We start from the raw sequence: 16,193 nt of genomic DNA, 5'->3' as shown, positions 1-16,193 counted from the left end.
CGAAACCACTTTACAAAATTCTATAATCTAGTCCTCAAAAGTTACCCGATTTGTTATCTCTGTTTTAAGCTTTAATCACTTAAACTAATTACCACAAGAAATTTAATCAAAATTTAATGTCAACGTGATTCGAATATTTGATACCAACCTAACCTGATAAGTGTTACCATTTTATAGTTAAATAATTTTAAAATTCCAAGTTCAATTTATAATCTAGTCATAGTGTTCTGTTTTGCTTAACGCCATTCCTGTAATTTTCATTTATAAATAAAGTGTATTATGTTGTAAAAATCGTGACAAAGTACATAAATATCAAAAACAATTAGACAACCTGAAACAGTACCTAAATAAGGTTAAAATCGGGAAAAAGGAGCTGTTTTAAGGAATATTACATATCATAGTGTTCTGTTCTGCTTAATACCATTCCTGTAATTTTCATTTATAAATAAAGTGTATTACGTGACAAAGTACATAATAAATATCAAAAACAATCAGACAACCTGAAACAGTACCTAAATAAGGTTAAAATCGGGAAAAAGGAGTTGTTTTAAGGAATATTGATACATTCAGAGACAGAGCACATTTCGTTATTGGCCGCCAACAGAATCGATTCAGAAAGCAACAAACCAAATGCCACCAGCCATCTTTTAATGAACCGCAAAACATGACAAACCAATGGATTTGGCGGCCACATAACCACCGAATTCCACAGCAGACTCAACATGATCTTTGCGCTGATCGCTTTTGGCACAATTCTGAAAACTGGACTGACTATTGTAGGGACGGGTATTTGGTTGGTTCCAGTTCTCATTGCGGGGTTGTCCTACTATAATTACGACATGTACGATCCGGAAAATCGGCCGATCGACCAACAACAGTTACATCGGGAGTACGACTTCATTGTTATTGGTAAGTTGGAGGACATTGTTATTCGTTGGGGTGATTTTCCAGTGAACTTGGGTATTGTGAGTGTGTGAGAGTTTGTCAGGCTGGAGGACGTTAAACAGGGAGTCGATCAGCTTAGTCTGGCTAGGGGACTTTGAACAGGGAGTAGACCAGCCTAAATTTCCCTTGTTAAAAAAATAGCAAAGGTTGAGTGCGAAGGGCACTCGAAAATTTGTAGCCAAAACCAAATGTCAGCCCAAAGCAATCACCCAAGTTAAGGCTGATTGAGAGGCTGACGAAATAGATCCCAAGGGCAAGGAAATCCTAAAACCTTTGACAAATGGAGTGTGCCTGAAGGCATATGTTCCAATCCATTCGTTATTGGTAAATTGGGGAGATTTTCCAGTGAGCTTAGGTATTGTGAGTGTAATTGTGTACTTTTCCACTTTTCCTCGAAAGATAATTTTATTATTTACTGCATAATAAGAAGAGAGCCAGTTTCGCCAGCAAAGGCATCTTCAGCGATAAAAACTCAATTCACTAATGGTGGGTTTCACCAATGAGCCAATGACTTGATCAGAGATTTCACTAATGGGAGAATTTTCAATGATCCAAAAAGGAGTTTTTAATGATCCAAACAGGAGTTAAAAGTGTTAAAACTCCTCTTTTTTTGACCACTAAAAACCAATTTTTAGTCCCTAAAAAAATCCACCATAATTTGATGATTTCTGTAATTTCCAGGCGGCGGCTCAGCGGGCGCTGTAGTGGCCAGTCGTCTCTCCGAGGTGGCCCACTGGAGTATTCTCCTCCTGGAGGCCGGGCCTGATGAGAACGAAGTGACCGATGTGCCATCCCTGGCCGCCTGGCTTCAACTGTCCAAGTTTGACTGGCAGTATAAGACTGAACCCACTGGTAAGCAATGTTAAATACAACTCTTTTTTTCAAGAGGTTTGATAGAGGGAACTGTAACTGCTAAGGTCTTATCGTCCCGAAATCTAAGAGAGAAGTAAGACAGGATAGGAGAAAGCCAGCCATTCCGAGAACGAACAATACAAAGTTAAATATAACTTTTCAATCACTGAGACAACTTCCCCTCTTCTGAAGCTCATGTCCCCTCTTTTGCTCTGGTGTCAAAAGTACCTACTTTTTTTTGAGTTCTTTTTAAAGAGGTTTGACAGAGGGAACTGTAACTCCTAAGGTCTCATTTTCCCGAAATCGAAGAGAGAAGTAAGACAGGATAGGAGAAAGCCAGCCATTCCGAGAACGAACAATACAAAGTTAAATATAACTTTTCAATCACTGAGACAACTTCCCCTCTTCTGAAGCTCATGTCCCCTCTTTTGGCGTGGTAGTGCCTATACTAAACCGTAGGAAATCCGCCATCTTGAGGAGGGAATATCGTTTCCATTTCTGAAAGGAAAATACCTAGGTCTCTTAGACGGTCTGAAGACTGAATTCGGAAACTTTTCCTGCCACATACGTGGCTGGTATTACACATTCAATTCTTCCTCTTTGAGTGCCTATCCGATCCGAATGTTGGCGATCATCATGGCTATTCTTATCTTGTTGGTGGCAATCCGGGAAAGTTCTGCCGATGATTTGTCGAACCGGATTCAATACCTAACTAACAAATTTCCTATTCGCTTTCAGGTCGGGCCTGTCTCGGCTACAATCAGGGCCGATGCAGCTGGCCCCGAGGCAAAGTTCTGGGTGGATCCAGCGTTCTCAACTACATGCTGTACGTGAGGGGCAACCGGTTTGATTATGACCACTGGGAGTCCCTGGGCAACCCGGGATGGGGTTATGACGATGTGCTGCCATACTTCAAGAAGTCTGAGGACAATCGAAACCCGTACTTGGCCAAAAACCGGTGAGTACGTCACAATAGGGAAACTCCTTAAAGGATCTCTTCTGACTTGCAAAAAAACTTGGGTCGAGTTTTACCACCGTGGATTGTCTCAGGATTGAGTTCTCCGAGGTTGACCTGGGTAATAAGTACAGGGAAGTACTCGTTTTATCTCAATCCCGAGTTAGTAAATCCCAGCATAAGTTCAAGGCTTCAAGGATATCTCCTTACTTGCAAATTCCTTAGTACTCAAGGAATTGCTTTGCTTTTCATAGGATCGGTTTGTCCATTTTCTCTTAAATTTGTTAACCAGCTCTTGATAAACTCAAGTAAACTCTACGGAAATTTTATTGGGCCTATGAGGACCGCTGCCGAGTTTCCCCGCTGAATAGCGAGGGATATCCTTTGTGTCAGTCGCTTCCCGAGATCTTATTGTAATATTGTTCTTTTTTATTTTCCCAGGTACCATGGGAAAGGAGGTTATTTGACCGTGCAAGAGGCACCCTGGCGGACGCCCCTGGTACTGGCATTTGTCGAGGCGGCCGGTCGACTATGTTTGGACACACCTTTAGACGTTTTCTATTAGCGACAACTTGAAAGATCTATGGACGCCACTTTTCAGTAATTTCTCTACAGTTAACATGAACAATGATATCCTCGTATTTATCGCATAAAATAAACGAGTTAAACGCGTTGCACATTGCATATCTAAATAATCACAAGGCGTTCATAAATGGTTGTGAAAGGCAATGTCAAGAACACTTATGTACGTAGATATCACTGTAGCTATTAGAAGTTGTTGGACGTTGAATATACCAATTCTCAACAGTTCACTCAAGCTAAGCAACGGTTTGCATGATGTCGAGGCGGGACAAGAGTTGGGGTACGAAAACCGGGACATCAATGGAGAGAAACAGACTGGATTCATGGTGGCACAGGTATAAACACAGATATTTGATTTGATTTGAATATATGACTTTATTTATTTTTTAAATTTACCGTAGGTAAAAGGTAAATTATAAACCCAGATATACCTGAAGACTGTGGCCGCCGTGGCCGAGTGGGTATCTAGGCTTGCGCTCCGGAGGTCCCGGGTTTGATTCCCGGCGGGGTTGAAGTTTTTTCGGCTCTTTGCTTGGAGTTCGGGATGAACTCAGCCTTGTGAGTACCAAAAGTACCTTAAAGGCTGACCCATCTTTGGGTTAGTCCTTTACGAATCCTTTTTATCTCGCGAGCGTCATGACCACTACGTCACCGGGGAAGGTAAAGTTTCTCTGACCTTATACGTTCCAGGGTACAATCCGACGCGGGTCGCGCTGCAGTACGGCCAAAGCGTTCCTGCGTCCGGTGCGGAAGAGAAAGAACCTGCACATAGCCATGCGCGCGCACGTTACCAAAATCCTAGTCAATCCCGCCACGAAGAAAGCGTACGGCGTTCAGTTTATTCGGCACGGGATCAAGCAAACTGTGCTGGCCAGGAGAGAGGTAAGAGGGAGTATAAAGGTAGACTACCATCACGTCACGTCATGTCACGTGAAGTCATGGGGAGTCAGAAAGGTGTAGTTCAAAGTTGTCCCATAATATTGTAGGAATTGGAGGTCATTTCGTTCAGGACAACCACACTATCACGTGACGTGATCTAACGTGATGGTAGTGTGGCTGTCCTGAACGAAATTAGTCTACAATACGAGTATTATGGGAAAACTTTGAACTACATCTTTCTGACTCCCCATGACTTCACGTGCCGTGACGTGATGGTAGTGTGTTTCTACCTTAAACGAGAAGGTCTTGTCACAATTTTTCAAATATCAGACTCTTTGGTACTGTTCAGTCAGAAAGGTGTAGTTCAAAGTTGTCCCATAATATTGTAGGAATTGGAGGTAATTTCGTTCAGGACAACCACACTATCACGTGACGTGATGTAACGTGATGGTAGTGTGGCTGTCCTGAACGAAATTAGTCTACAATACGAGTATTATGGGAAAACTTTGAACTGCATCTTTCTGACTTCCCATGACTTCACGTGCCGTGACGTGATGGTAGTGTGTTTCTACCTTAAGAAATTTACGAGAAGGTCTTGTCACAATTTTTCAAATATCAGACTCTTTGGTACTGTTTGGACAAATAGTTGTCCAAATATTTGGCATCTAGACAGATAATGTGATCCTACTTTAAGATCGGTGGCTAGAAGAGCTCCTCCAGGAGAACCCTGCCACTTAAAAGAAAGCGGTAAAAAAAAAAAAACCCGATTTTGAAAATTTGGACCGATTGCAATACTTTCATTACTAGTATAGCTCCGCTATACTGTAGTAATAGAAAGTAAAAATACACCTCATATCAATCCAATGCAAAATCTTTGAAGCATGTTACCATGTTGAACTTCGATTGAAATGGTTTTGAAGGAATCTTCAATTTAGCATGCTACTTACGTGTTGCCTCAAAGATATTTCGCCTTTAAAATACTGTAGGATGGAGCCACAATGGAGTATGAACTATTGGAAATTTAGCATGCTACTTACGTGTTGCCTCAAAGATATTTCGCCTTTAAAATAGTGTAGGATGGAGCCACAATGGAGTATGAATTATTGGCAATTTAGCATGCTACTTACGTGTTGCCTCAAAGATATTTCGCCTTTAAAATAGTGTAGGATGGAGCCACAATGGAGTATGAATTATTGAAACGCGAAATCTAATGAGGGTCTTTGTAATGATAATAGGTATATTATACGAGTATTCTTTGAAGACACATAATTCAGAACTCTGACAATACTAAGGTCAAGGAATTAGCATCTCATCTTTGAAGGTTCTTCCTTGGAGAGGCACATCTTCGAAATCTCCCACAGTCAAATTATCTCATAATTCTAATAATCAAATTACCAAATCAAATTAGTTGGTAATTTGATTTTGTTTGGCTTTCAGGACAAAATTTGTTCCTGGTAAAAAAGACCATTTTCGTGTTCCTGGTAAAAAGACCTTTAATTTGATATATGGGTCGACCAGGTTTGGATAAGTCTTTCTATGGGAACAGACACACAGACACTAAAGCGAATGCAATAGCCCGTCCACTATACCTTTTTTTATTACTATCGTAATAATATAGGAAGGACGAAATCGATTTTCTCTAATATCTCATATCTCCTTCCTCTGTTATTTTAGAGGCCATTGAAGGCAGTACGTTTGTGATCGTCAATAGGATTGAATATGTACGAGTGATCCGAGACTAACAGCTCCGGCCTTTATCCGGACATTCAGTTCCATATGGCGCCGGCCAGTATAAATTCCGACCAGGGTAAGTAAGCCTTATCATTAGAAACCGGATAGGTAAGTAAGTAAACTCTTACTTTTACTTACGTATTCCGCAAACGTGATAGAAAGTCGTGTGATGTTCACACCAGATTTTTTTTATTATTATTTTACATCAACATTTTGGAGGGACAAAACTTTCAGTAAAAAAAAAGAGGCCAGCTTAGTCTGGCTGGGGGACTTTAAACAGGGAGGATACCAGCCTGAAATTTCCCTTGCTAAAGAAATAGCAAAGGTTGAGTGAGAAGAGCACAGTCACTCGTAAAATCTGTGTAGCCAGAGGATACCAGCCTGAAATTTCCCTTGCTAAAGAAATAGCAAAGGTTGAGTGAGAAGAGCACAATCACTCGTAAAATCTGTCAAAAAAGCAATCACCCTAGGTCCTAGAGCTGAGCTGGGGCTGATTGAGAGGCCGGCGAAAAACGCCGACCCCGTTTGAACACGGAAAAAGGCGAGGATTAAATTCCTGAAACTAATCAATCTTGAATGATTTATTTGTAAAAATTTATAAAGTGGTGCAAACCCTAAAAGGGTATCTTACAAGTCATCAACATCCACTAACAACAAGGTTATCTAGGTATATAGATTAACCACGGTCTATGGCGAGAACTGGTGTATTCAACGTGATATGAACGTTGGCGAGAGAGGAAGGTACCAAATTTTTTAATGAACAAAATACACAGAGGTGGTAGGTGGTATTGTTATCAGTGGAATTACCAAAGTGATTAAGATAAACTAGTAGTGAGGTAGATATTATCTACTATGGAATTCACGGATGCTATGTACATAGGTACCTAATTACCTATTTAATGTAGGTGAAAAGAAAGAACCCAAGTACCAAGTACCTACCCAGGTATGAAATATAATGTATCCAACTTCACTTGCCAAACAAAAACAGCAAGTAAGCTGCCAGCACTTAAGGGAGTCTTAAGGCGCGATTACACCGAGTCAACTTAAAGCATGCTGTAGTGAAAGTGATAGTGAACCATGCTTAAGACAATATGTAGCAATTTTTTTTTTTTTTAAGGCTTTAATGGCAGGATTCTCACATTGTGAGCTCTTCCACCCAACCGGTTTTTGTCAGCTTAATAGCTGACAAAAACAGAGGAGGAAGAAAAAGGGATTAGAAATATTGTAGCATGCTACAAGACCAATGGAAAGTCATAGGAGATTTGGTCATTTGGAGCAGCGGGCAGTTTCCCAAAGGGAGTTCTCGTCCGATCACTGAAGTTAAGCAACGTCGAGCGTGGATAGTACTTGGATGGGTGACCGCTTGGGAACACCACGTAACGTTGGTAGTTTTTTTTTCTTAATCGGAAGTTCTCTCTCTCTCTCTCTCTCTCTCTCTCTCTCTCTCTCCAAAAATCTGTGCCTGCAAAAATACTTGCATTTTGACGATTTTCTCCGAAATGATAAAACTTTCACGATTTTCTGTTGTTGTTTTTGTTGTTGCTAACGTTTTCGACGACTTCACTCCTCCTTATCCAACTCTACGAATGCTGCTGCCACAATGGGGTCCGTTCCGACGATTTCCTGAAGACTATTTATTTATTTTTCGTTCCCTACATCCCTACCCACAGGACTTCAAGTGCGCAAAGTGCTCGGCATAACGGACTACAACTACGACCAAATCTGGCGCCCCATCTCCCAGAGGGACTCCTGGACCATCATGCCGCTCCTCTTGCGGCCCCGGAGTCGGGGGTGGATCCGGCTCAAGTCCTCGAGTCCGTTTCAGCACCCGATAATCAACCCGAACTACTTTGACGAACCCCTCGACATAGCGACCATAGTGGAGGGGGTCAAGTTCGCGCTGCAGGTAAGCGCGGAATAAAACTCTTGTAGGCACTAGGTTGCGGATTTGATTCCTGCCAGGGACGTATCCAGGATTTTGTCGAGTGGGGGGAAGCCGAGAGTCCGGCTCAAGTCCTCGAGTCCGTTTCAGCACCCGATAATCAACCCGAACTACTTTGACGAACCCCTCGACATAGCGACCATAGTGGAGGGAGTCAAGTTCGCGCTGCAGGTAAGCGCGGAGTAAAACTCTTGTAAGCACTAAATTGCGGATTTGATTCCTGCCAGGGACGTATCCAGGATTTTGTCGAGGGGGGGGGGAGAAGCCGAGAGTCCAAAAAGTGACGTGCCCCTAAATACTGCCCTGATTCCCGCCTAGGGTGAACTTTATCCTAAAGAGCTAAGGTTTGCTCTAGAAACGGCTGGGTCCTATCTTATTTTCCTTCTCTCTTCGATTTTGGGACGATAAGACTTTTGTTGTTAAGCTGTGTCCACACATAGGCGACCCCGTCGACTGAAACCTTACACTGCCTCGACAACATAGATTCACCTCTTCACCTCGTCGACCGACAGGGTCGACTGTGTGTGGACACAGCTTTGACAGTTCCCTCTATCGAACCTCTTACCTTCACTCCAAGGTTTACACTTTACTTTTCTCTGCAGGTCAACAACGCCCGTCCGTTCCGTCAATTCAACTCCCGTCTGCACACGCGACCCATTCCCGGCTGCGCTAAATACCGCTTCAATACGGACGCCTATTGGGAATGCGCCATCCGTCACTTCTCCATGACAATCTACCATCCGGTCGGTACGTGCAAGATGGGACCCGAGACGGACTCGGAAGCCGTCGTGGATCCTCGGCTCCGCGTACACGGGATCGGCAATCTTCGGGTGATAGACGCGAGTATTATGCCGACCATTGTGAGCGGGAATACGAACGCGCCGACGATTATGATCGGGGAGAAGGGCGCGGATTTGATCAAGCAGGATTGGCTCAGTGGGAAGTACCACCAGAGTCATTACGAGTACAAGAAGATAAGGCGCGTGGGCCGGTGACACCCAATGGGAGGGGGACGATGAGCGAAATTGATCAAAATATTGAGGTGTGTCCACAACTCCACACATAGTCGACGGCTGTCGATCGATGTGAATTTATTTTGAATCGACGTGGATCGACGCAATGCGACGGCCGGTCGACTATGTTTGGACACACCTTTAGACGTTTTCTATTAGCGACAACTTGAAAGATCTATGGACGCCACTTTTCAGTAATTTCGCTACAGTTAAGATGTGAATTTATTTTAAATCGACGTGGATCGACGCAATGCGACGGCCGGTCGACTATGTTTGGACACACCTTTAGACGTTTTCTATTAACGACAACTTGAAAGATCTATGGACGCCACTTTTCAGTAATTTCGCTACAGTTAACATGAACAATGATATCCTCGTATTTTTCGCATAAAATAAACGAGTTAAACGCGTTGCACATTGCATATCTAAATAATCACAAGGCGTTCATAAATGGTTGTGAAAGGCAATGTCAAGAACACTAAACTTATATACGTAGATATGACTGTACCTATTAGAAGTTGTTGGACGTTGAATACACCAATTCTCAACAGTTCACTCAAGCTAAGCAACGGTTTGCATTATTGGTATCTGGAAGGGTGCCTACAGGTGAATTCTCCTTTTTTTTAAAGAGGTTTGACAGAGGGAACTGTAACTGCTATGGTCTTATCGTCCCGAAATCGAAGAGAGAAGGAAGACAGGATAGGAGAAAGCCAGCCATTCCGAGAACGAACATTATCCCATCAGGATAAAATCCGCCCCGGGCGGGAATCGAACCCGCGGCCTAGCGCCTACAAGGCAGACGCGCTACCAACTGAGCTAACTAGGCTGGCAATTCTCCTTTTGAGAAACTGAACGTTGAAAAATTGACCACAGCTCCAATAGATACTGACTGGAGCCGTGGTAAATTTTCCAGTGATCAGTTTCCCAAAAGGAGTTTCGTCGGAAGACATATTTACTCACTACCGGTCCGGAGTTAGAAGCGGTTAAAACTCAGCAAGATCCAACGAAGAAAAGAAGTTTGGCCCTTATGGCTAAATGGATTCAGTAAGGACCCAGTCATCACAACTGGGTTTACGCACGTAAGCTTCCACTATTGTTCTGGATACAAGTCAAGGTGATAGGCATTGTAGAAGATTATCTGCTAATTACAAGCTATTAACACATAATGAGGTGCTTTTAATGGCCAATGGACAACACAGTTATGGCCGGCAGTGGGCAGTTTGGCTTGTTAAATGTAAAGGTGGTGATCTGATGATAAATGATGTTCATAAGACCATTCATCATAGAAGAAATCTCCAAAGAAAACAAATCATTAATTTTGAACGAACGTGAGTTCGACGATTTTCTATTTCACATTGCTACTAGGTACAGTAACCCTCCAGCGATTAATCTAATTTGGGGTAGGTACACTGACCTCAGGGGTTCGTCAAGAAATGTGTAAAGTTGGGTGTACCACGATCCGTCTCAAACTGCCTGAGGTGACCTTTTCCATAAGACGATTCGTCGCATAACACGATTCGTCTCAAAACCAAATATCTAAATGGAACCTATAGCCTGGCGTTTGTCGTTCTGCTGTCCGCTCAGATCTTTTTTAAGTACTTTAATCTGATGAAGAGTTTACGCATACCTACATTGTACCCTATAGCCGAAATCTCCCACAGTCAAATTATCTCATAATTCTAATAATCAAATTACCAAATCAAATTAGTTGGTAATTTGATTTTGTTTGGCTTTATGGTTTTCTGGACAAAATTTGTTCCTGGTAAAAAAGACCATTTTCGTGTTCCTGGTAAAAAGACCTTTAATTTGATATATGGGTCGACCAGGTTTAGATAAGTCGTTCTATAAGAACAGACACACAGACACCAAAGCGAATGCAATAGCCCATCCACTATACCTTTTTTTATTACTATCGTAATAATAATGGGACCGGTTTCAAGAAATTGACGGTTTGGCCGCTGTTCAAGGCCTTAGTTAACTTAGTTTCAAACGGTTCTATAAATTATATTTAAATTAATAACTAATTAAATGTAATGTATGTAATGTTTCTTTGTGTTAAGCTCATTTGAGCCCGTCACAACTTTAGTGCCCATAGCAGCACCACAGGATTTTCCAAACTTAACCATTTATTTATCCCATACTAATTTTACCTGCAATGCTGGCACTGTTTTCGCTAATGGCACATTTAGACCATTCACCATTAGCTGCTCATTTTCCTCACGAGGCTGAGTTGGCCCCACACACCCACAGTCACGAAAATTGACAGTTTGAATAATTAAAATTTTTGTCCCCGCCCGGCAATCGAACCCGAGACTCCCGCGTGCAAGGCGAGAGCTATGACCACTGCGCCATGGGAGCTGACTTTAATAATTAATTCATATTCAAACATAGTTTCAAGAAACATGGTTTCAAGAAACATAGTTTCAAGAACAGTTCAAATTTCCAAAGACTTTAGATTTCGGCCCATGTAGCTTATAAAACTTATAATTAACTCTAGAGGACCGCAAATTTAGTAAAGAAATTGCAGAGCAAGAAATAACAATACTAATAACAATTAACAATCTACCTGTCCTGGGTAATGTCCAATACATCTGGTTCCAGGGCCCAAACGGGACGAGGGAAAAGTTGAGTTTTAGAGGGTCTGGATGTCCTGGTATCCGGACATCAAAAAAAAAGCAATCTATCTGATGCAGTTGGTCAAGTTGGTGGTACAGAGAGAGGGATTATGGCGATTGTGATGGGCATGAAAATGCAGAATTAGAACTTTGTTCTATAAATTATATTTAAATTAATAATTAATTCATATGCATTAATTGAAGAACATCAGAACAAGGAAAATTTTCAATGTGCGTCAACGCAAAGAGAACGTCTGAATAAAAAATAGAACATTAATTTGAAAACATGTTTTTGTACAATAGGTACACTGATACATACTACAATACAACATAGATACTTGATAAACAATTTGTACGAACGATCACACGTTTTCAAAGTTTTTCCTCGAGGTTTTTTCCCCCAAGAGGTTTGATAGAGGGAACTGTAACTGCTAAGGTCTTGTCGTCCCGAGACCGAAGAGAAGGAAGACAGGAAAGGAGAAAGCCAGGCGTTCCAAGAACGAACATTATTCGTTCAGGATAAAATCCGCCCCGGGCGGGAAATTGAACTTGATATAGGTACCTATCACGTTTGAATTTAAGTAATTATGCAATCAAAGTACTATAACTCGTATGAGAATACGAGTTATAGTACTTTGATTTTTAATACAACATTGCAATTGGTATGTCCGTCAAGACAGGGGTCTTCCGCTGTTCATTGATAGGTGAATATACGAGGTCATTATGGCTAATAACTAATAATGAGAATCCTTAGGTTGATTAAAAACTTGATTTCGGAACAATGTAGAAATAATGGCTCATCCTGTAGTACCTATTCGAAGACCAACGCATCCAATAAATTTTGTTCGATTGGAACTTCCAGTTTTTTTCCTGTAAGTAAAACTGTCACGTCTGAAGAAGAATCGATAAATTCGAAGAGGAAAAATCCCCCTTGGTTGGACGTACATCGGATGTCAATTATGTTATGTAACAGAATCGTATACGTACGTAAAGATGTACATCAGTGATTCCGAAACTGGGGTCCGCGGCCCCCTAGGAAGTCGGTGAAGAACTTCAAGACCCCCAGAAAGATCACATGAAATACAGTAAAGTAAAGGAGTGTTAAAAAAAAGGACCGTGTAGAGAAAAGTTTGGGAGCGGTTGATGTACATCTCCGATTACCAATAGAGAAGTCTGTAGTACAGTGAATTCTCGATTATTTCAACTAATTGGGACCAGGGGTAGTTGAAATATGATCGAGGTTGAAATGATCACTTTCTATGATCTTTTCCTCTGATAAGATAGAACATCCTTTGAAAGAGAGAAGAAAAACCAGGTTTGAATAAGTCCTTCTATGGGAACAGACACACAGACACCGAAGCGAATACAATAGCCCTTTCTTGACTTGGCGGGGCGGAGCGCTACCGCGCTCCTTAATTATTACTATTGTACTATTGTAATAATAAAGGAAGGACTAGCTAAAAAATAGATTTTGGAGTTGAAATAATCAAATCTCAAATTCTTTGGGGTAAAGCAAAGCTTTTTCACAACTTTATTTGATTTTGATTTGATTGATTTGAGTTTAAATAGTGGAAGTTGAATTAATCGAGGATCTACTGATGTACCTCTAGTAGAGGAGATGTACCTTGTAACTCCTGGGAACTCCCTGTCAGGAGGCAAAGTGGACATCCCCCTCTCAGAGCATCCATTGCGTACTTGCATCCGATATCTTCCCAAGGCAAAACAATAGAAATTCTGAGAACTCCATGGATAATTCTCAGAACGCTTTGGAGATTTCTGAGAATTGCCGTGCGACGTGCAATATGTGACGTAAAAGTCCAAGTCTTAGGTCTTCAGCCATCCTACAGTTCAGCTAGAGCAGGGTTGTCCAACCTTAGGGCACCCGAGGGCCGCAAGAGACCAAGGTAGAGAGTTGGCGGGCCGCAAAAACTCAACTCACGGGGGGGGGATGGCCTGCTGTAATGTAATTATAATATAATTTTATTTTATTATGAAAACTTATGAAAAGCAAGAGTTCGTCTTTTCAAACTTGGCAACCCATATCAACTATTCGAGCTTTTACTCCGCCTTGAACAGTTTGATGAAGAGGGCTACAGTCGCGAAAAATTTTTTACCATTTTCGAGTCTCCAAATGATTTTGCCCATTTCAATGGCAACACTTTTTCACAAGGGCTTTACCCATTCACTTGAATGATTCTTCTCGCCTGGCGAGTTCAAAAGTGACAACGAACCATAGGACGCAGTACAGAAGGTATGGCTTTTTGGATTCTGGCATGCTGGGGTAAAAATAAAACTGGTGTGGAAAACACTGAATGATTTATTTCTTCAAAACTTTGATTTAAAGCGGAGCCGAGAATTGAGAAACGTAAGTATGAAATTTGTTAGAGTAAGTGGATTTAAATTTTATTAAAAATTTGAAAATTTTCATTGCATTAATTAATTTTTATTTAGTTTATTTACTGTTATTTTCTCTTTTTCGTGCATTTTTTCAGGGGGCGGCCTTTGCGGCCGCAAAATTGAAAATGGCTCGCGGGCCGCATGAGGGCCCCGGGCCGCGGGTTGGACAAGCCTGAAGCTAGAGGAATTAAAGAGGGATTGCCCCCAAAAAAAAAAGCATGAAATCCTACCCTTGCAAAAAACGTATGATGGGCTTTTTTAAAAAACCCTGATGTTTTTAAAAACCTGACATTTTGGCCTCCAAGAGAATAAGGGACATTTACTGAAAAAAACTAATACATAAGAACGGATGTACTTACAATTTTTGCCACTGTGGAGCCTTTTTAGGCGGGAAGAATCGCGCCAGTCTGGTGGCAGGAATTAAATAAAGATTCCAAAAAAGTGAGCAGGGTTTGGAGAGAGATCATCATTCAGAAAATGACCAAGAAGAAATCCCCCGCTAATTTTCCAAAATCCCTTGGGAACTAAGTTTTAAAAAACATCCGATTCTGTCCCCCTTTTCGTTACAGGGTAACTAAAGTATTGTGCGGTTTTTCCCCATTCCGCAAGAAATCCGAATTTGCCTTTAGGGGAAAATTGGAAAAAAAAAAAAAAAAAAAAAAAGAGAAAAGAGAAAGAAAAGAAAAATGTTAATTTATTATACGGCAAGGCCCGTCAAATTTGTTTAGGGAGAATGTTTAATGTATTTTTTCAACCTCTCTATTTATCTTCCCTAATGTAATATAGTAATGAGGAAATTTAGAAAGGGTTGGCTTGATTTATTATCGGAATCGGACATGGCAAGGGGTTTTAAAAATAAGACAGTGAAGATTTTACAAAGAAAAGAAAAGAGCCAACTCCCTCCCGGGAAAAATTAGAAAACTTCTGAAAAAATTGGCCCAAGGACTGTGGGAAATACAATTAAAAATTTAAGGATTTCTTTTAAGTCTGGAAGGGTGCAAAAAAAGGCAGGTGGGGGGGAAAATTTTTTAAGGGAAATTTCTAGGAAGACACTATAGAAAAAAAGAATGGAAGAAAACCGCAGAAGGTAAGCCAAATTGGGCCAAATTTACGGATAAGGATTTTCTCCGTATCGGGGGATAATTTAAAAAGTGGGTTCCCCCTGGGAACAAATGGGGTTTCCCGAAACAGTTCTGAAACGCTCGGGGGCAGAGTAAAAAACCAAGGTGACCAAGATTTTCAAGTATCCCAAAATCCCAAAGAAATTCTTTGTTGGTAAAGGTTTTAAGAGGCTTTTTTTCCACCCCCAACCTTTGTGGGAACAGTCCGACAGAGGACATGATCATGAAGTGGCTTCCCCTTGTGGGCAATCCCAAATTTCCCCAAAATTTTTCACTATTCTTTTTTTTACAACTGGGGGTAAATGGCCGGCAACTGGTCCGCTACTTATAGAGCAAAAAAGCTAACTCATAAAAATTTTGTCCTCACGGAGGGATTTGAGTTGCACCCCAACTCCAAAGGACCCACAGAGCGAAAAAAAAAAAAAAAATAACCCTGCCACGGAACATTATTCTATTCTAAAAGCGAGATTGATCTTTCGAAGACCGATACAACTTCCAAAGATGGTACCCTCTTGTAGGGGTAAAAACACTTGACACTTAAGCCAAATCCTACACCACTTGGTTGGGGAGGCCGCGGGAAAATAATACCATGGCCTGGGACATTGGGAGAGAAAGACCGCCGAACCCAAAAGGATGTAGTCTAATAAATTTAAAAACGTAGGTTCAATCTGCTTATTGTAATCTTGACTATAGCAAAGAATAGGTATCTCTTATGATGGTGGTAAATAGTAAAAATTGCGGTCCGTAGACGATCCCGCGCAGGAACTGGCATGGATATCTGAGTATGGAGAGATGACTACCAGGGCACAAGTCACAATACAAGTTTGGATATAGGGGTATACAGCTTGGCTAGCTGGATGGTTACAAAGAGTTTCTCGTGGTTCCAGAAGAAAAGCACAGGTCCTCAGTAATGGTGGGAGCTGGGGTTCGGAAGACGGCCAATGGGGTAATATTGGCTAGAAGGAACTAGGGAGACCATCGACCCCCCTCCGATGCAGTTTACTTGATTCGTTATATTACTTCTTACAGGATATACCTACAGCCGTTCTTTCTTATCAATCTGATTGGCCTCTTTAGAAGGCTGTTCTCTAACCAGTTAAGTTGTTGTTTTGGTCGGAGATCCATCCATCCACAATTATGTAATTTTTTTACCATCAATTT

The 16,193-nt window shown here is 41.4% G+C and overlaps 1 protein-coding gene across 1 annotated transcript in view; it reads left to right on the top strand.

The window, feature by feature from the left end:
* Positions 1-566: 566 nt before the first annotated feature.
* LOC103520987 (glucose dehydrogenase [FAD, quinone]-like) overlaps positions 567-16,193 on the top strand; it is an 18,157-nt gene continuing 2,530 nt past the window's right edge. The window contains exons 1-10 of the mRNA XM_008486089.3: positions 567-909; positions 1,627-1,797; positions 2,536-2,755; positions 3,194-3,269; positions 3,598-3,669; positions 4,025-4,216; positions 5,951-6,020; positions 7,615-7,850; positions 8,489-8,877; positions 13,232-13,302. Of these exons, the coding sequence (XP_008484311.2) occupies positions 723-909; positions 1,627-1,797; positions 2,536-2,755; positions 3,194-3,269; positions 3,598-3,669; positions 4,025-4,216; positions 5,951-6,020; positions 7,615-7,850; positions 8,489-8,877; positions 13,232-13,302 (1,684 nt within the window). The 5' untranslated portion in view covers positions 567-722. The remainder of the gene's footprint in view (positions 910-1,626; positions 1,798-2,535; positions 2,756-3,193; positions 3,270-3,597; positions 3,670-4,024; positions 4,217-5,950; positions 6,021-7,614; positions 7,851-8,488; positions 8,878-13,231; positions 13,303-16,193) is intronic.

This window comes from Diaphorina citri, unplaced genomic scaffold (genome assembly GCF_000475195.1).
Source record: "Diaphorina citri unplaced genomic scaffold, Diaci psyllid genome assembly version 1.1 scaffold4351, whole genome shotgun sequence".
Classification (NCBI taxonomy): Eukaryota; Metazoa; Arthropoda; class Insecta; order Hemiptera; family Psyllidae; genus Diaphorina; species Diaphorina citri.
This window is presented reverse-complemented; position numbering and strand designations above follow the sequence as displayed.